The sequence below is a fragment of the Sebastes fasciatus genome, chromosome 16 (assembly GCF_043250625.1).
Source record: "Sebastes fasciatus isolate fSebFas1 chromosome 16, fSebFas1.pri, whole genome shotgun sequence".
Classification (NCBI taxonomy): domain Eukaryota; kingdom Metazoa; phylum Chordata; class Actinopteri; order Perciformes; family Sebastidae; genus Sebastes; species Sebastes fasciatus.
The window spans coordinates 13,239,780-13,265,465 of NC_133810.1; the positions used below are offsets into that span (position 1 = coordinate 13,239,780).

At 41.6% G+C, this 25,686-nt stretch overlaps 4 protein-coding genes across 8 annotated transcripts in view; 2 read left to right on the forward strand and 2 right to left on the reverse strand.

Moving 5' to 3' along the window:
- Positions 1 to 5,507, forward strand: part of LOC141753358 (phosphatidylinositol-binding clathrin assembly protein-like) — a 31,283-nt gene extending 25,776 nt beyond the window's left edge. For 4 of the 5 annotated variants that reach the window (XM_074611938.1, XM_074611941.1, XM_074611937.1 and 1 more), the window contains 6 exons: positions 41 to 71; positions 230 to 368; positions 1,768 to 1,791; positions 2,261 to 2,317; positions 2,390 to 2,560; positions 4,025 to 5,507. In XM_074611938.1, coding sequence (XP_074468039.1) covers positions 41 to 71; positions 230 to 368; positions 1,768 to 1,791; positions 2,261 to 2,317; positions 2,390 to 2,560; positions 4,025 to 4,039 — 437 coding nt within the window. In that variant the 3' untranslated portion in view covers positions 4,040 to 5,507. The remainder of the gene's footprint in view (positions 1 to 40; positions 72 to 229; positions 369 to 1,767; positions 1,792 to 2,260; positions 2,318 to 2,389; positions 2,561 to 4,024) is intronic. The other variant, XM_074611940.1, reaches the window with a different exon arrangement.
- LOC141753363 (four and a half LIM domains protein 1-like) overlaps positions 1 to 12,254 on the reverse strand; it is a 138,941-nt gene extending 126,687 nt beyond the window's left edge. Inside the window, exon 1 of the mRNA XM_074611949.1 lies at positions 12,244 to 12,254. The gene's annotated coding sequence lies outside the window, so the exon portion shown is untranslated. The remainder of the gene's footprint in view (positions 1 to 12,243) is intronic.
- On the reverse strand, positions 9,083 to 18,486 carry rbm14a (RNA binding motif protein 14a). Its single transcript, XM_074610634.1, is given in 9 exon segments — positions 9,083 to 13,619; positions 13,830 to 14,056; positions 14,161 to 14,442; positions 14,548 to 14,657; positions 15,144 to 15,335; positions 15,652 to 15,836; positions 16,905 to 17,084; positions 18,405 to 18,435; positions 18,438 to 18,486. Coding segments are annotated over 9 exon segments (1,734 nt in total). The 3' UTR covers positions 9,083 to 13,141.
- A 1,256-nt stretch (positions 18,487 to 19,742) lies between these two features.
- On the forward strand, positions 19,743 to 25,609 carry LOC141753487 (uncharacterized). Its single transcript, XM_074612219.1, has 6 exons — positions 19,743 to 19,884; positions 21,445 to 21,645; positions 22,473 to 22,593; positions 23,396 to 23,468; positions 23,694 to 23,785; positions 23,937 to 25,609. The coding sequence occupies exons 2-6, from the start codon at positions 21,445 to 21,447 to the stop codon at positions 25,145 to 25,147; spliced, it is 1,698 nt and encodes a 565-aa protein (XP_074468320.1). The 5' UTR covers positions 19,743 to 19,884; the 3' UTR covers positions 25,148 to 25,609.
- The last annotated feature ends 77 nt before the right edge of the window (positions 25,610 to 25,686 follow it).

Sequence of the window (25,686 nt, forward strand, 5' to 3'; positions counted from 1 at the left end):
TTCCTTTCAGCTGATATATTTGTTTTTTTCCTTCTCTCAGACCTGCAGTTTGGCGGGACGCAAGCTAAAAAGTGAGTGGGCTTTCCTGACTTAGCCATAACAAAATGACTCAGCTGTCTATCCATCATTATCACAGTTCAAACTCTCTCACAATCCATTATTTCTCTTTCGGATTTTGCACAATCTCTGCATCTAAAAAATGCTCTGTGTATGTGTGTTTGTGCATCAGGCCAGAGCTCCAGTGGAGTCAGCTGGTAGAGAAGAAGCCAACTGGTGGCGGTTGGCAGTCAAAGACCATGTGCACCAGCACCAACTGGACTCACACCACCCATCCCATGGCACCTGCACCCATGCCCGTCCCTCAGATGGTAATTTAAAGGCTACATTGGCACACTTTTTTTTTTTGCACCGCAGATTGATTCACAGTTACACTCATTCTCCTGTTAGTTATGAGCAGGACAATTTACACCATCATTGGGTGCCCTCCAAAACCAGATCAGCACTGTGCCAATTTGTGCCTTTTGGGGTTTGACTTTCACCCAACAAAAGGACGTATTTCACACTGCTTGTTGTGGTGGAATCCAAAAGGAAAAGGTGCTGCAGTGTCTCTGCCAACACTTAAAAGCTGTGAAAGATGATATCAAAGAGTACAAAACTGTGGTACCGCCAGCCGCCGTCTGGCTTCCATTGCTCCTAAAGTAGTGTTATTATGGTAAGGATGGCCTCTGAGCGAGGCGAGCGGTATTACCACGGTTTTGTATTTGGCGGCTCACGTTACCGCAGTCTTGGAAAGGGAGGAGTGAGCGGAGGGGTACTCAGCTGGTTGCAATCTGCAACCGCACCACTAGATGCCGCCATATCCTACAAACTGCACCTTTAAAAGCTGTGAAAGATGAAATTAAAGAGTAAAAGATATTCAGTTCATGATATCAAACAGAGCAAAAGCTGAAATCAGAGACTATTTGGCAGTTTTTGCATGGAAGGTTACTTAAATGATTAATTGATTATCAAAATAGTCGCCCATTAATTTTATATCATTGCAGATCTAATGTCATTATTTCCAAAGTAGAGAAAAACCTTGGCCGACTCTTACCGGAATGCCTCCGAACCTCCCTATGTAGTGAATTTCATTATAAGATACTGTAAACTACAAAAATCAGCTTTCTGGGAGTTACAAAATAATGATAGAAAATGAAATGTCATAAAGATATCACTATCAACCTGACAATTAAGTCTCTATATTATATAGGGTCAGGTCTGTAAATGTGGCCTTTTTGTCCAGAAAGCACTACTGCACTGCTCCAGCCGAAATCTTTGTAAGAAGTATTGTATTGTGTATTAATTTGGTGCCATCCATCATTCTGTCAGAGGAGCCAGTTTCTCCTAATAGTCTGATATCTCATTCTGGAATGAAACTCATTAAATGTACCTGTTGGCCAAATGTAACTTTCTGCTGCATTCAGGGCTTTTTGAAGGAGCTGCCAAATTTGCATCTGTCCTTTGTGCTCCACTCTCAATTATCCGCAAGTCTCTTCCATTCAATCTGGTTTCATCTTTTAATTTTCGTCTGATTGACCTCTCGACTCAAACCGCTCATTTATTCAGCAAATGGCTCGGAAAGACGGTGGCACGACGTGAATAGAAAGTACAAGTGATTTGAACATGAGGAATGGGCGAAGGTCTGGTTTATCTCCTCTGCTCATTTAGAGAAAAGGCCTGAGCATGGCTTTTATTGTTGTAACGCTCTTTTTCTGTAACTCTCCACAGAATGGGATGATCTATACTGGCTATGTAAGTACATTTCTTCATTTCACCTCCTCCCTCACCTGATTTTCACCCTGACATCCAAAAACCTCCCTTTTTTTAAATCAATGCTTGGGCACTTTTACAGTATTAGTATTCTGTTTGTACTGGTGATGATACATGGGGAAAAGGGAATTATTTTGCTTATTGCGCTGCATTGGCATTGTTGTTTCATCCCTTGCTGCCAATCTGCTGCTACCTCAATTCTACTTTGTTAAACGTTGCACCTCTTTTTGTTGCTCAGGATTAGGTGTCTTGCTACAAACAAATGCAAATGTTAAAGAAAGTCAAGACATTTCTGTCTTTGTTTGGGGGAGGGGAGGGGCATCTTTGACAGGTTAGACATGAGGCTGACAGTATCAGGATTATGTTTGTAATCAACTCTCAGGTCAAGATTAAAAGACTGCAGCTCCGCCAGAAAGTGGTATATTGTGTTTTTCTCTTTATATCCATACAGGCTCCTGCACCAGTGGCTTTTCCTATGACGTCACCCCAAGTGCCTGTGTATGGAATGGTAAACAACGGCTTTAATCTCAGTCTTACATTCATACTCTGCTGGCATTAATCTACTCTAAATCTGAAATAGTGTGTGCTCCCCACCTATCACCATCCATTCTCCCATCTATCCTCTGACCAGCTCCCTCCTCAGATGAGTCATCAGATGGGGGGCGTTCAGATGATGCCCCCGCAGCCTGTCATGTACAACCAGCCTGTCCTGAGACCCACCAATCCCTTTGGACCCATGCCGGGGACACAGGTAACACACACACACACACACACACACACACACACACAAACATTTATATTAGTACATATGCCATGTATTGCCGTTAAATAAGTAGTTTTGAGCCATTTGAGTGGAGCAGCGTGTCATATAGACACGACCACTGACTATTTGTGTAACAATTTCGCCACAAAACAGACTGACCATACACAGTCCAGTCATAGACTTTGGACTGAGTCCTGTTGTGCATGTAAAAGAGAGTTACTGAAACGCCTAGCTTGAAAGCCCTTTCTTCCGTAACGTGGTGATGTCACCAAGTAACATTTGAATAATACCTGCGTAGCGGAAAGTTTGGCACGCCCTCAAACAAAGCTAGTTAGAGTGGAGCTCGAGCGGAGTCCGAAGAGTTTGGTTCGGTTGACCAATCACAACAGAGTGGGCCAGCTGACCAATCAGAGCAGGCTGGGCTTTTCGGGAGGGGGGGGTCAGGATCTCAAACAGAGCGTTTTTAGACAGAGGGTGAAAAGAGGTTCTGCAGCACAGTGGGTATGAGAAAAGTAAAGTGTTTTTTGAACATTACAGCATGTAAACATGTTCTAGTGGAAACACAAAATACAAGTATGCACCTGAAAATGAGCATAATAGGTCCTCTTTAAACCTCAGTTTAGAGTGATGTTATTACAGAAACGCTTTCATTTTCACTCCACCGCTCGCACGTACTTTCACACATAAATATGAGGCACCTGTCTGATAAATGCTTTCACCTATCCCTCAAGAAAATCACAGTTTATCACATAATGAATGTAGACATGTTTAGGAGACAATAAAGAAGGTGTGAGGGGAAACAATCCAAATTTAAACTTGACTGAATATTGGGGCTTCTCCTACTTTTATGCTTTGGAGTGTGTAGCTTAAAGGGGAGTAGTGTGGACCTATAGCCAATTATCTTGGGGTTGTTGAATACTTTTCTGGGAGGTGTAGAGAATTACTAAGTAGGCAAGACACAATGAAAAACAAACTGGTTAGACCAAATAAGAGTATGGACATCCTGAATTGACATGTAACAGCATAAGAACAAACAGAGGTGGAATTTGACAGTATGTCTGCTTCATGTCCGCAAGTCTTCTTGAATAATTGACGTACTCATTCAGCTGTTCTTAACGACTGATAAGTAACATTCAAGGTGCGGACCCTTCCAGAAGCAGGATGAATCATGTTGTCAGATAATTGACCAGCAAGTGTGAAGATAGTGTTTTTCACAGTGAGTAATCATCCGTTGGTGCGGCCACAAAACTCTCAGGAAAACAAACAAGTATATTTGGACCAATTATTCAAAACATAACAGAGTAATATAATTGCCGACTGAGCGCTCGCGCCCACGACAAGCTGTTTTTCCGGCACTGCGGCAGGTAATACGCTTGTCAGTAGATGCCTGAACACTTGATGAGGTGTTTTGTCGAATTAAATTATTCTCCATTCTGCTCTCGTCCTCTGCAGATGCACTTCATGTAGGGATGATGTTGTAACCATGGCAGCAAAGCCGAGAGAGAGAAGGCGAGAGGGAAAGAGATGGAGAGAGAGAAAGAAAACAAATCCAGAACCAAATCCAGTGGCGGAGGAAGAAAGAGGATGACAAGAGAGGGAAAAGGGAGGGGAGAGGAAGAAGGAGAGAGGACCAGAGGATGGATAAAAGATGAAATGCTGATGTCTGTTTCCATGTCGCCTCGCCCTCTAATCTCCTCTCCTCTCTCCATGTGGCTACTGATCTCTCTGTCTTTGAATGGGGCACCAGAGGCTCCGCATCAATCCCACTCATCCTCTGTTTGATTCGCCAATTCAAACGGCGATTATGACCTGTGATGACAGCTCTGTGGAAGTGCTCTACTGCCACTTCCCGGCCTCCTCATCCCCGATAATTTCCTGTATAAAAACTTGTCCACTTCAAACTCGGAGGACGCGCGTCTCTTTCTCTGATTGGATTGTTTGCTGGCACTTTACTCAATGTGAACTTTGCCAAGGGTTGTATGTCTGTGTAGGTGATTTTAGCGTCTTGTTCAGATTGGTTCCCCGGTTTGCGTGTCATCCATCACCTGATGTCAGAAGTGATCGATTTGAATGCGTGCGTTTTCCTTTTTCTACATTTCAATGTGCTGCATCGACATGAGTCTTTTTATGAGCTCCATTTGTTCTTAATTGCCAACTTCAACATCAAAACATCCGGCGTGGAACGATAATGTGTGTGTGTGTGTGTGTGTGGATGAACGTGGTATGTGTTTCTCTTTTGGTACCTGATGTCATTAACTGTGTTGCCAGGTACCAATGTGTTACTGCACTGGAACTAACTGATGAAAGCACTGAGCCAGACCCAGGCATCGCATTTGGATGTAAACAAACCTCTTACACTGACTTTGCTACTTGGGGTCGTGCTGTACACACTGTGTATTTTTGTTCTTTTCTTTCCTCTACAGCTGTGCAATATCATGCAAATCTTCGTTTACTGTCTTTTCCACACCCATCTGTAGGCTGTTTAGAAAGCTGTTCCCTGCTGTAGTGTTGTTGTGTGAAGGTTTCTGTACAGAATGCCGTTTTATTTTCTAACCTCTTCTGTTTGACCCGTACTGCTCTAAAAGTAGTGAAAAATGCACTGAGAGCCAGATAGAGAGGTGACTGGATATTAGTAAGGAGGTGATTCTCAGTCTTGCCAACTCTCCTATGATTTCCAACCCTGTCCTGAGCATCCGTCCTGTCCAAAATGAGTCTCCTGTGAAGTCCTTTACACGCCAGAAAAACTGGATAATTACTGCAGACAAAATGTCTCACCTCCACTTGGAGGAATTAAAAAGACACTGCTACCACAGAGAGAGGTTTGTTAATGTAGTCCTAACATTTATGAACAGGACAGCTATAGGTCAGTCGGGAGGAGTCAAACGAGGACTAGACTGTCGAAAAGCGACTGAGGGTAATGTCTGTCGATCATGACCCTAGTAATGCCTGCGGTGACGACACACAGATTAATTCAGACAGCCAGAGACGGGAGGCTTTAATGAGACGTTAAATGTTAATGTGGCTTTTCTGGCAGATCCAAGGTCAAGTCAGACCCACAGACAGACAGACGATATATAGATATATATATAGCACAAACCTTCGAAGAGGGGACAACGCTCTGCTGCACAAAAACCTAAAATCATTGCTGGGATGTACAGTTGAAAGGGGCAATAATCGATTGGGGATGAAGTCGTTTTCTATTGATTGTGTCTGTTCTATGTACATGTACTGTATGTGTGTTTGTGTGTGCACATGCCTTCCCATAGAGATAAACAGGGTTAGAGATGAAAGGTCTCTAGTGAGCTGGCAGCGTGTACTAACTTACCGAGTGTTATCGTGACCGTGTCTCAGTCTGTACAACCCAAACATCAAATTAAAAAGGTGGTTCCAAGGATCACTCATCTGCTGAAAACAACGCCCCGAAGTCATCGGACCTGGAATCTCAAAGTGAATCTGAATCTCTCCAGATGGAGCTGCACACGCTTGTGATTACCAACAAAATCGTCAGAGAATTGCGACTGTATGGTGGCGTTATGATTCAACATTCGACTGCTGGCGACGCAAAAACCAATCTCCCCGCCAGCTACGACTCTACTACCAGCAGAGAGAGGCTTCAGTGTTAGAAGTCGTCACCAAGCAGGCAGATATTCTCTGAGGTTTCTCAACCCAAGAAGCCAGCTGACATTTGGATATCTCCTTCGGAAAAAAGAAATTGTCCTCCATTACTCCTCGTCCCGGTGGTTTGTCTTTTTCTCCGTCAGCTGAATGCTCTTTTCATTGTGCACTTCACTCCCACGACGCAGCTCGATCCATCCTGGGCCAACCTCTGACTGTTACTGTGTCCTCTGTATATAGGTAATGCCGTTCATGTGTTTTTAGACGTGCTCTCTGTAAAGTGATCGAAGCCCCATTGGATGACGTACTGTACGTGGGACAATTTATTGCTGTATCTGTGTGTTGAATGGTTGTATTTTGAAGGTGTCATCATCCAGGGACGGGCGGGCGGGTGGGTTTGATGTTTGTGATGTTTGTGTCCATCTCGAGGAGGAAGGGGGTGGGGTTTGTGGGGCGGGGCGGGTGGGCAATGGGGGGGGCGGGGCGGGGTCAAGGGTAAACTATCACAACTGGTCTATACCAAGAGTGTCTTCATCGAGGAAGTGGACAGGACAGGGTCTGTCCTCTTCGAAACAGGAACATTTTTTTGCACCAAAGTCATCATCAAAGCGCAGCTTCTTCTTATTCAAGGTCACTACGGATGGATGATATCAGAACTCAAAAAGGATTTTTTTTGTTCTTTTATTTTTTAAGAGACAAAGAAACTGTCTTTTTTTTGCATGATTAAGTGTCGTCTTTTTATTGGCTTGTGTGCCCGGTAAAAGCATGACCATTGTGTGAACTCTCACTTTACCGGTGTGTTTGGAACAACGTTAAGGAAATTTCTCCATGAGATTTTTTACTTACCTCTCTCGACATGAACGTTCATTGGCATTCATAAATCAACTGTTTTACAATGTAGGGTCCGTAACTGTTTGAAGGCTGCCTCGCATGCAGAAATGCAAACTTGCAAGTAACCCATCAAACTTCAAACCCAGTTACCGTAAACTGCATCTTTGTAAAACGCCATGGATGTCAATGCCAGTTATCACCTAGCTAGCTAGACATTGCAGTCTTGTAAAAATCGCTCTTTATTAAAGCGTTGCTATTTTCAATACGTGTGTTTGAATGCTCGCTCCTTTTTCATACTATGCCAGCAGCATCATGGGAGGTTGTGATTGAAAGTCAAAGTACTGTAATATGTGTTTGGTCTGGTCAACATTGTGTGGTGTTTTTAACGTGTTTGCCCAGTCTTGTCCTGTCTGTTGCCATCAACCGGACTTATTCTTTCCCAGTCATCCTCTTAAAAAGCACGGACTGGTTTCCTGAAACCAGGCTTTAGATTCACCGGAAGCTTCAATTTTATTTTTCAGACAATTTGTAAAAATGTACTATCCCAGTTGTGTCTCTGTACACTTTATTTTTTGTAGTTTAATTCTCCTTAATTGTCATCTCCCCTGCTAAAATCAATATAAGGTACGCCGAATAAAAGCTATAAAGTAAAACTAGAAGTTGCAGTATTTAATCTGGGGTCGGATTCCCTGAACGCATCCTCAGACTAGTTTCTCATATCAAATAAATATATAATAAAAAGGACTAAAAAAGGAGTTTTCCACCCCAGTATGTACGTAAATTATCAGCACACACTTCTACCTGCACTCCAACTTTACAAAAAGGACATAGGAGGTGAACTTCAATGGGTTGCTTGTAGTGTTTTCCACAACGGAAGACTCCCAAGACAATTGTCTACCAACTGTCTACCAAACAAACCTTTGTATTCATCACTGAAGCTACTTCACGGACTAATCTGGCAGCTGGAAACCAGACTTGCGTGTTATCAGAGCAGAAACTGCATTTCCATGTCGTTTTTGCCAGTGAAAGGCGCATGATGTCTATGCAGTTTCACGCTCCATCCTCCGTCCATTTAGGTAGGCCTACTCACCATATTACCTCAGTATACCCTCAGTATTGTGTATACTGCGTTCACCACACTCATTCAGTACTCTCTAGTGTCCATCTGTAAACTGTTCATTGTTGTTGAGGGCATGAAACTCAGCAGTGTCCATGAAAATGTCTTGTTAGCAGGGAATGAGGTTCCATAACCTTCGATTTCTTCTCGTTTGATTTTTCTTTTTGTATATCAAAGTGATTGAATTATCAACAGGTTTGGATTGTTTATCAAATTTATTGGTTTTTATTTGAGAAGCATAGGTTGATGTTTTTGGAAGAAAATGGAATAAAACGTCATCTGATGCTGAGCTCTTATAGTTATTTGGTGACTCCTCCACAAACACTCTGGGACCCCAGGAAGGTTTGCTGCTATTGCAATAGAGCGGTGCAGCGATGACGGATTTTTGTAGGCCAACCAGGAAGATGGCATCGCCCTGGTTCCCTCCACAAAAAGCTAATGGGATTTTTCCATTTTGATTATTGCAGCAAATAAGCTCTGTGGCAAACAAACATTTATGACACTTACACATTTTGTTCAGAAAGATAATCTTCACAAGTGAACACCACTTCTATGATTTTTTAAGTGTAAATGCAATCGCCAGAAGTAAAAAGCTAACGTTAGGCTATAAACAAACTACACCACGGTCGCATGACTTCAGGTCACCACCACTAAGCTAAAGGCGAGCGATTTGGCATGATGATGTTTAGTAGTCTCATTTAGCCACTTGTTAGCTACTGCCTTGTTTAAGACACGTAAAAAGCTTCAAAATTCAAAAGTGGGATATTTACTGATGTATTTTATGTCGTAGAACAAAACATTAAAATCGCTTCAGCTTGTGTTAAACCACAGACCTTATTTCAGGCATTCTAAATGAACAAACTTTAAAAAGGTAATAATACATTAAATCAGCTGGTAACAACGCGCCAATTCATGATTATCTGGAAATAGTCACACAGAGGCTACAGTTCAGTTCAAATTCATTTATTGATAATTAAACATTTCAAAGAACATAGGACAAAAATGTAATTTAAAACAAAATGATAATATTTGTGTTCATTGTCATTCATACAAGTTGAATGTGGCATCAAAAATCGTTGTTTTAGGGGAGAGGGGGAGGAGTCGAGCGTTGAACCAGCAACCGATCCTGAGCCGGGTTATTCAACTCTGAAATGAAGGGCCTACCAATGTGCTCTTACGCAAAGGCACTTAACCCCAAAGTGGCCCCAGGGGCGCATTTACAAAAACTAAAACAACCCCTCCGTACTAAATGTCCACACGTCCAGCTCTGGCTGTGATCGCCTGGTACTCTTGAACGACAGGCTGTTAGATACGGGATGTACTAACAACAACAGAAAGGGTTTCAGATTTAGACTAAAAAGACAGTATACGTGTCCTCCAAATCTGTGTGTGTGTGTGAGAGCGGTCAGTATGTTGTGGGAGCAGGAATGTATGAGCAGAGTATGCAGGGATATGATCAGGAAAATCAAAAGCAGGAAAAAGATAATCTCCCATTTAAAAAAGGACGGGAGATCCATTTCCAAAAATCTGAAATCCTGACGAATAAAACTCCCTGAAGACGGGGTACGGAATATGAAGTATGGATATAGGTATCTGTGTGCGTGTATGAGTGTGTTTGTGAATGTGTACGTGTGTTTTCAGGGAGGGGCAGGAGTGTGTGGTCTTGAGTGTTTACCTTAGTGGGGGGACACCCCATCGTCCACAGCAGTTTCAGGCCTAACGCTGCTGATTTCCCCATCCCACGCTACAGCTGCGTGTGGCGTACGTCCAGGGCAAGGGCTCAGTTTGGCTCCCTCCCACTCTAGCTGCAATAATCAGCAAGAGGAAGAAGGTGGCTGGAGCAGCAGCAACAACAAGGCATGCAACTAACAGTTCACATGGAGATGGTGGAATATAATGTGGCAATTTAGAGAGGCTATGTGTCACTTAAAACCTAACAACAGCACTACCAACTCAGGTGGGCGAGTAAGAAATAAGATGTGTGTGGTACAATCACGAACGGAACAACTACTGTAAGTAAAATTACAAGTGGAATCAGGTGTGCATTAGTAGCATTTGCACGTGTAGCTCTGCTTTTACATGAGTAAAAATGCAATGAACCCAGTTAAAAAGACATCTAGATAGAAGTGTGGAGCTGTCTAGGTGTGGTGGGGGATGCAGAGAAAAGCCAGTAGTGTCAAAATAAAGTGTGTGATTCTGGTGAGATCAGAAGAGGGAAAAGGAAAGGTCATCGGCCCTTCTCTCACTGCTGCTCGGGGAAAATCAGCGGCCTTTTTACTAAAAACAACCCTCATATTCACCTGCAGCACCAAGACTGTCACCTCATATCCACTCAGTCAATAACCCTACGCTATGCACATCAGCAACACGCCACTGCACTGCATTTAGAAAAAAAACTTGTACCTGCTCTCAGCTCAAATGGTGACTCACTGTTTTCTCCAATTTTTTTTAGACTCTGCGCTTCAAATCGTATGCAATGTCTGATTTCATAGTACGTTTTGATCATACACTCACATGCCACTATGGTTCAACGCTACACGCTACAAGCACGACCGTAATCGGATTACCGTCTTGCTTGAGGGTTTGCCACACAAATTGGGTTGCCTCTTTTTTTTAACAGACCGATACACAACTGTCCTCCTTCATCTCGTCTATTCACCATCTCCTACTGTTTAGGAAGAAATACAATCATTTCATCTTTTTAACAGTCAATATTCCTACCGATCAACCAAATGTTGGTTGGCATTCGTTTTTCAGCTTAAAAGTAAGGTTTTAAGTATTTACACGAGTATCAAATTGTACATTTCCTGGTCTGAAAACGAGTTCAACTTCGCCTCTAATATCATTCCAATGTGAGCAGAAGCACAACATTAGCTGATGAGAAACGCGGATAACAGAAGATGTCAAAAACCAATTGGGAATTTAAGTATCAGTAATGCTCAGATTCTTTTACCATCATTGACCAAACAAAGCTTGCTGCCATTTCTTTTATAAATTCAAATATTTACAAACCAAAAACACAACTTCTCTTCTTCAGTCTGAAATAATATCAAAAACCTGGGTTCAACTGAGAATTACCAAAACTTAGAGTAACACGTGGATGCATTCAACTTTCTTTTCACGCAGGAGGCTCTGATCACAAACTCAACACAAAACTGAATCAGAAAGAAAGAAACGCGAATGACTACAAAACGACTAAACGATTCTGTTCTAATGTTTTACAGGCAAACGCTGATTTGACCCAAAATTCTTGACAGGATAGATTTAACTCCTGAGTTTGTGTAGACATCGAGAAGCACAGAGAGCCTGGGCTAAAGCAAGAAAACACAAGAAATGTAGATTATGGAAAACCGCTCCAAGAGAACATCTGAGTACTTCAATTTAAATCGCTGAAAATGTTGTATTTTTATCCTGTTATCAAAGTCATGTTCACACTTTCTATCCCTCGTGACTATGAAACTTCAAGCACACACTCAGACTGGTAATATCCATCTTATGTTAAGCAAACTCCCCCGATTAAACAGGAAGAAGGCCTGTGTGGACTACACATTTACTCTGCGGACACAACAGGTAGCCTCAAGAAGACTTTTAATGCCAGCAGTCAGAACGCAATCACAAAATCAGCCAGCGTTAATTGGATTGCAACAGAATCTAAGTAACCTAACCTTCAATTTCAAGAAGCCAATTTGGGATAATTTCTTTTGCCATATCGGAGATTTCCATGACCCAAAATAGAGAAGAGTTATACAGTTATATGTCATCACTTTGAGTGGGAATTGCTTGATAAGCACTAAACCAGCTCAGTGAAACCAGCCTGAAACACGAGAAAGCCGGTCAATTAACAAACATTCTCCATCTTTACAACAAAAGAAGGTTTTTCAGTAAAGGCTGATGCACCGCTCCATTTCACTTCACTTCTGCTTTCTGTTCTAGTCGACATGTATTACCAACCGAACAGACTGGCTGTTAGAAAAGGGTCAATGCGGCTGAATTCAAACCGAGGCCTCTTACATACTCCACACAGGGTGATCCTACACCTGGATGCATATTCTATAATTGTTATTATGGAGACATATGGATCTCTGAAAAATGGTAGTCAGTGTTACACGGGGTTCAGGCACACACCGATTACATTACTGCCCCCACCGTTGTCTTCCTTTTTTATAGAAATAAAACCCATTTAGTTCATTTTCGCGTATCAGCGCTGTGTTATCAATACATAGTCAGAGAACCGATGCTACAAACTGAAAGTAAAGAGTCTGCTCTGTACGGCAGGAGTCCGATTTCACACACGGGACGAGAGAGAGTTGACAGACAAGACGATGGCGGAGGATTTGGTGTCGAAGCGAAACACAAAAGCGCCTATTTGGCAATATTTCAGATTCAAACCCAAAGCTATAAGGGAACCATAACATAAATGAGGCAATCTACATGGATTACAACTGTTTTTATAGCTATTTAATAATGCGTTTTTTCATTTTGTACCCTACTTGAAACATACGATGATGCATGACTTTTGATTGTTATAATCAAATATATATTTGATGATATATTCTAACACAGTTTTATCCAGGAAACCCCTATGTGGTGCACGTGTTTATGTAGAGTATATAAAAGGCCTCGATTCAGTACAAACAAAAAGCTTTTCCTATCCTGACCTCTGAGTCCAACTTTGTCCCGAGAAACATTTCAGCTTCTTAAACATCCAACGAGGAACCGGCTGTGCCTCATAACATCTAACAGAAACTGTGAATGCTTGACGATATTACAATATTAGCTGTCCTACTTGGCCACACAGCCATCAACTGACAAGTTAGAGTCCATGTAAAGATGGAGAAAGGGGGAGATGCTTCAGATTTTAAATTACATTCGAATAACGACCCTGCTCCCTCTCTGGTTGTCCTCTTTAAACTGTCCCTTATGTAAATACACATGCACACACACGCGCACACACACACACACACACACACACATCTGCAGTGTGGAAGGAGTGTGTGGGGGTGGGACTATCGATAAGGGGGTTCTGGCGTGTTGTAAGGGTAATCATGGCGCTGGGGCATGGGTTGCCCGTGTGCGGGTGTCTGCTCATACGGTGTGGATGTGGAGTAGCTTCCCGCTGCAGCGTAAGCTCCGGATGAATCATATGCTCCCGGTGCCCCATAGCCTCCAGATGCGTCATAGCTCCCTGACGAGGCATCGTAGTTCCCGGATGAAGCATTGTAGCTCCCCGATGAGGCGTTGTAACCACCCGAAGCGTCATATGTTCCTGGCGGTGGGTAGCCTGCCGGTGCCGCATACGTTGGGGGCGCCGAGTACGTCCCGGGGGGTGCAGGGGTGTTGGCCTGGGCCTGTGTGGTGGCCGCTGGAGGCGGCGGCGGAGGGGGAGGAGGATTGGTGTAGGCATACTGGAGGTACTGGTACTGTTGCTGGTACTGTTGATACTGTTGGTATTGATGCATTTGCTGGTAGTACTCTGTGTAAGACCTGGAGTGTTGAAGTAGAAGAAAGGAGAGTAGCAAGAAACAATGAAAAGTTAGTCTTAAAATCACATCTCACATGAAATGTTGGTAGTATTGATCAGTGCTATGTAAATAATCTATTCTTGTTATTATTATTATTATATGTGCAAGAAGCAGGTTTAATATGCTTATTTTTCTTCTGCCTCCATCATTTATCAAAATGTGTTATGTGTACCTAGCAACGGGATCTGACCCTTCAGGAGTGGTGGTGGCGGCAGTTGGGGGCTCCTCAGGTGCTCCGGGTGGCGTTGGCAGTAGGGCACGCCGCTTAGGTCGTATCTGAGCGAAGGAACCCGGAACGGGGTCGGGGAGGAGGGGGGCTCGGTTTCCTCTGATTGGGCTGCGGTCGCGCTCGCTGTCTGCAGACGCTGCTTTCCTCCCTGCCTGCTGCTCTGCCAGAACCTTTAATTCAAAATACGTCAGAAAATATAAATGAAAAGGTACAACACAGATATGGACACAGAGGAGAAGATTATACATTTTGACTCAGATAAATGTTAAAAGACCTTCTGTCCCTCCTGAAAGAACTTGGCTCTTGCTGCCTCGAAAAGCGTCGTTGGATCTGGGCCACCCGATGGCTCTACTTCTTCAACGGCGGTGACCACCGCAGAATTGTGATTGGCCATGTCTTGGTACACCTGGTCAGCAACGGATCCATACACCTGGCTGGCGAGAGCACCGTATATCACCCCATCTGCACCTTTAGCGCTTGTAATGCCCTTCAAAGCAGCGTAGGTGGGGTCAAAGGATGTGGTGTTGTAGAATGAGTTATGGACACTTTGTTGAACCTGCAAAGAAAGATGAGACATTTCAAATAAAAGCAATAAAAATAAACTCAAACCTAATTTATCTTTTTCCAAGATAGTGGATGCCCTGCTAGAGAATTAACTTACTTGTATGGGTAGCCCAGCCGCGGCTGCTGCAGCTGCTGCTAGCACGGCTGCTTGACTCTGATGGTGCTCTAATGATGGAGGTGGTCGTGGAAGAAGACCCTCCCTGCCACCTGCAAGGAAGGAAGGAAGGGAGCACAAAACATGATGAGAACATGAATTCTTTTCAACATTTAAAGGTCTTATTGATAACATTTTTATGTAGACAAACACTTAAAAAAAACAAAAAACTTCCACACAGCTTTAAGAAGGTATGGTTTTTCCTGAATAAAATGTATTACGATTGAGGATTAATCCTTTTAAAAAATGTTCGCGGGTCCAAAATGAATGTTTTGTTTATCTTTGTGGAAGATATCTGACGTTTGGTTCTCACTTCTAACAAGGCTTGTGAGCTAATAGTAAAAAGACGTGGTATCTCTGGGTCGTCAAAAAACGGATAAATGGCTGAGATTAACGGTAAGTGCCTGGCAACGACTTGTTGTGAAGTAAATGAAACAAAACGGGGGAGGGCGAATGTGACATCTAGTTGCTGAAAGTTATCAATAGCACCTTTAATTACATGCAAAACACTTAAAAACAAAAGGATCCTTCATCTTTACCTCCTACACCACCGCCTTGGTTTGAATTTCCGGACATTGCAAGCTGGTTGATCAAAGGTTGGGCTTTGGACAGCTCTACGGCCAACTGACGGCCCTTGTACATGGTCCCGTTGAGTCCTTCAATAGCTACCAGGGCCTCCTCCTTCCTCTCCATATGCACAAACGCATAGCCAACATTTGAGCATAGTCTGGCTGTATAGCATACAGGAAGCAGGTAGATCAGAGTTAGCATGAGACATTTAAAAAGAAAATACATCCATTCCATATTTTTATTGTCACTTTTTGTTTACCATTATTCATTTCAAAGATTTAACACTTGAAACTATGAAAAGCCAACTGTCTTGATGTAAAACTGCATTCTGACGAGATAATCTGAAGACTATTGTTACCTTAAACTGTACTTAAGCAAGCTCATTTTAGTCCATCTTTTCTTTTTTAACTTTCCAAGAAAACCCCTGCATGTATTTGCGTTGTACCATCAGTATTGGTGACAGGCTTTCTAACTCACCTTTGACTTTATCACAGTCTAAAACTCTTCCGAAGGTTGAGAACAGCCCGTGCAGGTCATCTGCCGAACACGTCGCGGCAAGGTTCCCCACAAACACTTTAGTGGAGTTGGGTGGGCGTGCACGTGACTCCTCGACCACCAGGGGCCTGCCTCTGTACTCTTTGCCATCAAGATGTCGTATGGCCCTGCGAGAGTAGAATATCTTTGCATCATCATCAGGTGTACAGCAGATGACAGTAACAGTAACACTGCAGACATTTTAGCAGAGGTTAAAAATTAATAAAACAATTTGTAGAATTGAAGATATGAAACTGAAACCAGCCAAATGCTGCTAGTCTTTGTTTTACTAGCCATTTTATATTTCATTGGAAATGTCATGCTTTAGTCTGTAAATAAACTTAAGAAACCAAAGTATCATCAGTTTTTGATTCTGCAGGGGTCCAGTTTGTACAAAGCCTCTTAAGTTATTTTGGTAACTCAAAGTCTTAAAGATACTGCAGCACTAAACCCAACAGGCCTGTCAGTTCTAATATGCAAACCTTTAGACCTTTCTGAGCTTCTCCAATTCTGTTATTTTGATCTTGGTCTGTCAGACATTTTTCAAGGATTCTAGTTGTCTTTTGACAACGTAAGAGAAAGTGCCATCTTATGTTTAAAAACCCACTGACAGTAAGTAAGAGTAACAATTGTATTTCTGTTTAATGTGTTCAAAACTGACTGGATTAAAGGAATTTAGCAAACTTGCTCGACTCATAATTGTACCGAATGAACAAAAGTGGCAAAAACTACCTCTTTAAATCTGTGTATAAACTTCCATATTCCCATTTAACTTTATACCCAAGGCTCCACAACCAAGGCTGACCCCCACATGAAAACTGCACCATCCGGACTATCTGCACTACCTGCAACCACCTCTCCTAACCACTGGTGCACTTTAAACTTACTTTACACTACATCCCATATACCATTTTATAGACTGCACATATTACATCTATTTATTGTACACTAAATTTTTTTTATTGACGGACAGTACACGCTATGTTCATTCACTATGTATATTCTGTATTTCTATTTATTGTTTTATAATCTTTTTGTACACCTGTACCTCTGTACCTGCGCTTTGACACCTGAATCCCCCCCTGGGGATTAATAAAGGTTCATTTTATCTTATCTTAACATATCAGAGAATGTTTCTAGAATAGCAATATAATTCATACTAGTATGTAATAATGGTAATGGTAAGAGTTGAATACCTGTCTGCTGCCCCGTCTCCCTTCAGGGTAACGAAGGCATACTGTCTGAGCAAAGAGCAGGTGTTGATCTCTCCATATGGAGCAAAGAGCTTGGTCAGCTCGTCGTGTGTTGCGTCTAAAGGAAGGTTCCCCACAAACAACTTCACGTTGTCACCGCTCATCTCTGTATCAACCAGGCATCTGTAACAGAGAGGACAGTTCAGTTCAGACAACTTTATTTATCCCCAATGGGGCAATTCATTTGTAGCATTCCCAGTCCAAACATCTATACATACAACAGACAACCAATAATAAGTTAAGTCTGCTGCTGGTTTACAAAGCACTAAATGGTTTAGGGCCAAAATACATTTCTGATCTTCTGCTATGTTATGAACCATCCAGACCTCTCAGGTCATCTGGATCAGGTGTGCTTAGTGTCCCCAGAGTCACCACTAAACAGCATTCAGTTTTTATGCACCAAATATCTGGAACAAGCTCCCAGAAACCTGCAGGACCAACTCCAACTCTGAGTTCTTTTAAATCAAACCTTAAAACTTTCCTGTTTGCTGCTGCCTTTTAATAAACCAGATAATGATATTATAATGCACTAGAGCTTTTACTCTTGTGTGTGTTATTACTCTATTTTAGCTTCTATCCTAGCTTTTATTTTTGTTTTTATTTTCTAATCTTTAATTGTTTTTATAACTGTTTTAATTATGTCTTAATGTTCTTTTGCATTTTGTCTTGAATGTTTATGTAAAGCACTTTGAATTGCCCTGTTGCTGGAATGTGCTATACAAACAAAGCTGCCTTGCCTAAGTCAAAGGAAACATATTAAAGGCATGGGGGCAGTTGGAGGGACAAGTTACAATAAGAACAATATAAAAACATAGGATTATAGCAATAAAAGCCTAAAACAAATACGAAACAATATATAATAACAACATATCTTCCTCTAAATATGGGTATGGTCTGTGTTCAGCAGCTTAACAGGATGAAGTGGCTGATCAGAGTTGATTGTATTCACATGAAGTGATGCTATTGACATTCAGAGTTATCACCATGGTAATCTGGTACTGAGGTGAGCTAGCTGGGTCTGATTGACTAAGCTAACTTTCGCGGCGAAAACGGATCCAATGAAGTTAGAGCTAAGTTAGCTCACCTAGCTACTGATAGACAAACGACGCTTAATCTGTAACATACAATTCGTGTTATGGTTAAATGTGAGCTCAGTTATACAAACAACAGAGAGCTAAACACCACGGACACCAGCTACTGGCCATTTTGTTCACATTAACGGTGGAGCTAACGTGGCTAAACTAAGCTAAGCTACCGGAATTGTTTTTATCATATTGGTTGGAAACGCTGGACTAAACTAGATCTCCATCACGGGTTTGAGCTATCGTGAAGTATATTAAGTGTTGGTAATCTTGTCGCGTTTTTAATTGTGTATAAAACAAAGAGGAAAAGCATTATAATTGTTGCTAGCGCTAGCATAGCAACGTTACACAGACTTCTTACCCAACGCGGTCCTGGAGCTGTATTTTAAAACCTCACATCCGGTTCCGGTTTCTTGTGGTGCCGCTATGCTGGCAGCCGCCATGGGGGCGCAGTTTCATCAGTTCACACTACGCGATGCGCCACTGAGCAGCTCTCATAGGAATGAACGGGGCCCCGCCTCCAGTTCTTTTAATACATCCATGGTTCACACACACACACACACACCAGAAGCTTCAAGACTAAACGGTCGTGGTTGAAAAATAAGATGCACTCTGATATAAATATAATATAAACCGGCCTTAAAATACAACGGAGTATTAGGGCCACATTGAGGAAAAGAGAATAAAGTTGTAATTTTACGAGAAAAAAAGTTGTAATATTACGAGAAAAAAGTCGTAATATTACAAGAATAAAGTCATAATATTACGAGATTAAAATCAGAATATTACGAGAATAAAGTCATAACTTTACGAGAAAAAAAGTTGTAATATTACGAGAAAAAAGTCGTAATACTACGGGAATAAAGTCCTAACTTTACGAGAACAAAAGTCAGAATATTACGAGAATAAAGTCATAATATTACGAGAATATAGTCATAATATTATGAGAATAAAGTCATTGGTTTACGAGAAAAAAAGCCGTAATATTACGACCATTTTGCAACACCCGAGCCAGAGACCATTAAAATATCAAATCTTTCAACGCGTCTGATAAGTGTGCCAAGTTTAACAACTTTTTGAGTGTGCTAAGGCCCTCAAAAAGGTGATTCATTTTAAGAAAAAGAAAATAATTCCTACAGTTTCAATAGGGCCACGGCTGGCCCGATGTTGTCGGTAATCGGGCCCTAAAAATAACAGAATATATATATAATATATAATAACAATAACCTGATATTTTCCTGTTTCATTCATTCATTCATTCATTCTCACTGTGCAATATCATTTACCACTTGTGCAATTTTGTTAATACTCTGTTTATTGTCAATACTGTATATACTGCTCCTATTTTTATACTTCCTTCTATTTAAATGGTTCATATTTTGTTACACTTTGTTTAGCTTTTTTTTTTTTTTTTTACTGTGTTAGCTGATGCATCTTGTTTTTTGCACTATCCCCTTTCCTGCTGTACACTGCAAATTTCCCCACTGCAGGACTAATAAAGGAATATATTATCTTATCTTATCTTATAAAACACAAAACATGGATATAATCTTAATATACAGTTCCATTTCTTTCTTAAAAACATTAAAATGAGGTTTAACTTTGCACTTTTCCAGTATCACATGGTTGTTATCAGGTGAGATCAGGTGGGAGAGGAGGAGGGGGAGGAGCCAGAGAAGAGAGACACCTCCGGATCTAGGAACAACACACGTCATGACAGGCCGAAGTGGAAGAGGAGTTGAGTCTTCATCGCAGTGAAGTTGATGGAAGAAGAATAGGAGCATGCCAACAACATAAAGTGGATCCGGAGGGGATAAAAAAGAAGGATCGGAGGCAAAGAGGTAAACAACGAGGAGCCTGGTGATGTTAGAATGAAGAATCGTTGTGTAATATTGTCCAACAGGAAAACGGTCAGGGTGCATCAGAGTTAGAGGAGGAAATATGCAAGTTTGACAGGAATGTGCTGCGGATCCAGACAGATGTTGACATGTAGGCTGCGGTGAGACTTCAACAGGGGACAGACTGAGTTCATATGTTCAGAATAATATCCTTAAAAACCAACAAGCTTACTTTTATTTTTATATTCAATGTTACACACGCCGTCTGTGTGCGTTTGTGTGTCTATTTCATTTAAGTCCTGTCTGAGCTGCAGCACTTTACCAAGTCTGGACTTGCTGTCCCAATCCTGGCAGGTTTATTACACAGGTGTGTGGATATGGATGTGTGTGCAAACGTTTACCAAATAGTGTGCTATTAGTATACTTATTTTAAACTTAAAATAAGGGAGTATACTTTAAGTTTACTTTTTATGTACTTATCAGAGATATACTGTACTTATACTAACAAGTATACGGAAAGGTCTAAGGATACTTGGCTTATACTGACAAGTATACAGAAAAGTCTAAGTATACTTGGTTTATATTGACAAGTACAGAAATGTCTAAGTATACTTGGTTTATATTGACATTTATACAGAAAAGTCTAAGTATACCTGGTTTATATTGACAAGTATATAGAAAAGTCTAAGTATACCTGGTTTATATTGACAAGTATATAGAAAAGTCTAAGTATACTTGGCTTAATCTTTTGATCAAGATATACTTAAGAAAAACATAATTAAGTGTTCTTGCCTTATATGCCTATGGAAATTAATACATGGCTTGTAGTTGTGCTTACTTTTTAATAGAGTAGAGTAGTTAAAGAGTGTGAGAGGTTGTAAACTGATGTTTTGATATGAATTTACTTAGATTCATCAAGAATTTTCTACGTTTTTGGATTCTCCGTTCACTGTGGAGGCATGTGAGAAAAACATTTTTTTCCCCTCGTTTTATCATCACAAAACATCAAGTCAAATAGCAAAAGTAGCAAGTCTCTTTATGTTATACATAAATCATTAGCTAAGTACTATAAGTTACAGGATACAAAGTGTACTTTCATAAACTAAAAAGTTGGCTACAAGTATAACTATTAAATTATACCTTATACCTTGTAGTATAGTGCAAAATACAACGTAGGTGTAAACTAGTTGTGTACTCAAAGTTTACTATTCTTACACTTAAAGTACACTTAAAAGTATACTTTTATAAACCAAAAAGTGGGCCAATTTATTCCCAAGAAGTATTGAAGTAGAACACTTACAAGTATAGTACTAGTACACTGATATTAGTATACTTACTACATAAGTTATACTTAGGGGAAATATACTTTAACTTTACTTAAGTATATATCAAAAGTATATTACTTTTTGCGTAAGGGAAGGCATCCCACCCATCTTCCTGTTGTGAATGTAAGCCACAGGGAGAGATAATAACCACCTGTAGTGTGCACACATTGGGAATGCATGATAGGTGGCAGTACAATAATAACCATGGGTGTACTTTTTGTTGTGTGTGTGTGTTTAGATGGCACAAGAAGAACCGCTGTATGATTTCCCGGAGCCCTCCCAGTCGTCAGAGCGCAAGTTCCCGGGGCCACAAAGAGGACAGGGCTCCCTGAAAAGCGTCAGCGTACTGGACCGTCTCCTTCTCACAATTCCTGTCTGGCTTCAGCTGTCCATCAACCCGGCCACTGCACTGCACATACTGCAGAGGGAGCCTCCTGGGGTCAGCGCCACACACACACTTAAAGAGGACCTATTATGCTTTTGTGCTTTTTTCTTTTTCCTTTTGTGTATTATTTCTTTTTTTGCATGTAAAAGTTCACCGAAATGTGTTTCTGAAAACATTTTTATGTGAGAAATAAGCCATGCAGTTGCTGAATCTGTCTTTATTTTGGATCAACAACGATTAGTTTAAAAGTTTTTTGGGAGTTTCCAGAGGCGGTGAGTCGCAACAGAGGCCCCTGATTTGCATAAAGGAGCCTTGACCTCAACTTTATGCAAATGAGGAGCAGCCAACGTGATTCCCTCGAATCACGTTGGCTTAGTTTCACCGTCTGGTCTATTTTCTCTCCGCGTGCCGCGACCAAATCTAGCAAGAAAACATACTGACAATCTACTATAAACTATATAAATTATATATTATATGTGATATAAATGATCTGATTCTGATAAGATGATAAAATATGCATCCCACGAACGCCTTTGACTTCCCTCCCCTATCTCCCTGCTGTTCTCCTGGAGTTTTGATTCCTCCGATTCCTTCCCAGTCCCTCCAAACACATTTCATAAGAGAGCTCAAAACAGAGTGTTTCAGACAGAGAGGGTGAAAAGAGGCGCTGCAGCACAGCCGGTATAAGAAAAAATAGTGTTTTTTGAACATTACAGCAAGTAAACATGTTCTCGTAGAAACCTGTTTACAAATTAAACCTGAAAATGAGCACGATAGGTCCTCTTTAAACTAAAGAAAATCACAAGTGCACCATTGTGTCCACACACACACACACACTGACTACTATACTTCTCTCAGTAATCCCTCGTGTTGTCCTGCAGACCTTCCTGGTGCGCAAGTCCCGCACGTCCCAGAGAAACGTGCTGTGTGTCCGCTTGGCGGATGACAGCGTGCCGTCCTTTGTGCAGCAGTTTGGCATCAGGGAAGAACACTCCAGCAACAGTACGACTACCTTTCATGAGTTTTTAAAATGTGATTTCTCTGGCTGACCCCAACCACTTCAAGACTCAATCTGCCTTCTTTGGTACACAAATGTATAGACAACAGATTGCCATAGGTACAAAACTGAAAACAGAGCAATTACATTTTTAGTTCATTGACCCCTACTCATGTAGGTCATTTTATCAAGTATAGACAGTATAGTACTGAGTACTGGCCCTTTTTTCACATTAGTACCCCTACTTCTTATTGCATATCGCCTCCTCCTGGTGAGTCTAGGTGCGTACCTCTAAACACCTGCTGAGAAAACTGTGCTAAAATTGCCTTTCGTATTCCTTCTCATTATCCAATTTAATCTGTAGGCCAACAGATGTCATATTTTAAGTTAGTTTTATTGTAGCATATATATAATATCATATTTGTGTACAATTTGATTAGTATCAATAGCTACATAAATAGTTTTTATTAACCAAATATACATTTATGTACAAACTGTGGAAAGATATGTCATATGTATGGCCTGCTGTATGTGATGAAATGCAAAAAAATACATATGAAGTGGGATAAATTACCAAGATAAATATGAATATATCGAAGACACATGATCATAAAGTCCCTGTAAGTCCCTGAAAATCAATTAAAAAACGTATGCACGGCACGCTTTATAAAATGGTAAAATGACTGGTGTGGTCCTTTAACACGGCTTTACTCCAGTGTTACACAGTATTTAAACACGACTACGTCTAACTACCGTTCTCCCTCTCCAAAAATCCCTGCACCTTTGAATTCTCCTCTCCCACCACAGCTCTGTCTCTGGAGACTTCCGCCGTCAGCTTTCCAGATCTCCCAAGACTAATTTCCTTCTACTGTGTCAGCAGGTAAAATATTTTCCTCCATACTCTCATTTTCCCTCGACTGTTTTTTTATTTGTGCCTCCTTTATGATCTCTTTCCATACTGTTTTTCTGTTGTCTTTGTTTCTTTTCCTTACCTTCACTTCCTCTACAATATGTTATCACCATTTTTTCCCCACATTGGTCACTGTCAGTATTGATCTGCAAGAACTAGCGTTGGTGTTAATATTCTATATTGTCTGTGTATCAGAGATGTCTTACGCTTCAATCTGGAGCTTCCTGAAGCCATTGCAAGGGCAACATCCCACAAAGAGCTTGAGTCCATCTCACACATGGGAATAGGTTGGTGAACACAACTCCTTGTTTGCACACATACTACATAGTGTTATCATTTTTGTACAACGGAAAATATGAAAATTGCAAAATAATTGACCAATTAAGCAGAAATCCCTGTTTCACTATAATAAAAAAAAACATCTATATTGTTTTATAGAATTCTGGCGCTCCCACCTAAACGTCCGTGGGCCACGGGAGAAGGACAAGGAGAAGAAGACAGACACTAAAGCCCCAGCCCTACCTGCTGTCGGACCACAGACTCAGCCTGGTTCGGCTCCCCAGCACAACGCAGACAACCATCTCTTGACAGAACCTACACCAGAAACAAAACAGTCAGCTTCCAATCCCACCCTGTTCCATGAGTTTTGTCCGATCACGACACGCAGCCCCATAGAGCTGGACTGTGGCTCCGGCCAGGGCGCTCTGTGCTTCGTCAACCCCCTCTTCCTGCAGTCCCAGAACCCTTTGTGCAGACGGCGCATGTTCAAACGCAGCCTCAAGATTCGGATTTCCACAGAGTCGTCCACCATGCTTTCGCCCCCGCTCGCTCCTCCGCCTCCACCGCCGCTGATGCCCAAAAAAAAAGGAAAATGTAAAGCCCAGAAACAGTTACAAAGGGTCGCCCTTCCAAGTAAAGGTCAAGCTGCTCAGACTGATCCCACAATTCAGGACACCCCCAGTGAGGCCCAAGTTCAGCCTCCGTCAGCAACTCTTCACTTCCAGCCTGAGATGCAGGAGCAAGCTGGAATCAGGAGAGAGGAGGCTACAGTTCAGCTACCAGCAGCGATGGAGAATCTTCCAGACGATTCAGACTACATGCAGCCCTCTCCATTGATCAATTTCTCCAATTTGCTCTCACTCTCTCCTTACCTCTCCCCGTCTGGTTCTTCTATGGCGCCTCTCCTTTTCCCCAAAGCATCTCCATCCCACTCTCCTCACGACTCTCCTGTTGCTTCTCCTTCCCACTCCCCATCTCCTTTTCCCAAGGCTCCCTTTTCCCTCTCTCCGTATGCTTCGCCCTGCGCTTCGCCCTCTCTTTCACCTTACCAGTCGCCGTCTCCTTCTCCTATGATCCCCTTCTCCCTCTCTCCCTTCACCTCCCCGTCCTTCCCTCAGCTGATGGAGCAGATCTATCAAACACCTACGACTCCTATAAGAGCAGATCAGCAAAGACCAGGGGAGGATGAAGATGAGACAAATAAGGAACTGCAGACAAGGAGGGAAGAGGAGGAAAGGGGTCTGGTTTTACAGATGAATGCTGCTTCTCTAAATGACACAGACAGCTGCAGTTCCTTCAGCAGTCTCGAGGGGGCAGCAGAGACTCCGCCCGACTTACCCCAAAAACGGCACAACGGTACGAGCCTCTAGCGAACAAACACTTTAGACTGTAACTGAATAACATTATTACGAAAGCTCTGTGCAGAATTACTAGATGTAGGTGTGGCAACAGCACCCAAGGTTCTCACCCTGAAATGACTGTTAGAATAGAGCAACACTTTGAATTAAATAAGTTGAACAAAACCAAAAGTTGTAATGATGATACTGGTTGTTTTGCATGTTTTTAACTTAAAATGTGTACAGTTTTTATTGTGCTTTATTGCAACCACTTTCTAATGCATACCAAAACATTTTTAAACTGATTTGCTACCTGACAGGAAGACATTTGTTTCCTTTGATATCAGTATTTTCTGAAAATTAAATTATGAAATTTAAGACTTGAAACTTTCTTGAGTTAGGTAGTCCATCACAATTAACCTTTAACTGTCTTTATTTTTTTGCACCAAAGATACAAATCAAAATGACATCATCATTGTTGTAATACAGTTACAACTGCTGTTGAGTTGGCTATTTTGTCTGTTTGTTGTTTGTTAAAGCCACAGTGGGTAGACATGGAGCAAATATGATTA

Bases quoted from the DNA above. Each gene is read 5' to 3' on its own strand.
- LOC141753487 (XM_074612219.1), top strand. From the start codon at position 21,445: ATGGCACAAGAAGAACCGCTGTATGATTTCCCGGAGCCCTCCCAGTCG. The intron at 23,469-23,693 runs GTAAAATATTTT...TCTGTGTATCAG, and splicing joins TCCTTCTACTGTGTCAGCAG to AGATGTCTTACGCTTCAATC. The intron at 23,786-23,936 runs GTTGGTGAACAC...ATTGTTTTATAG, and splicing joins CATCTCACACATGGGAATAG to AATTCTGGCGCTCCCACCTA.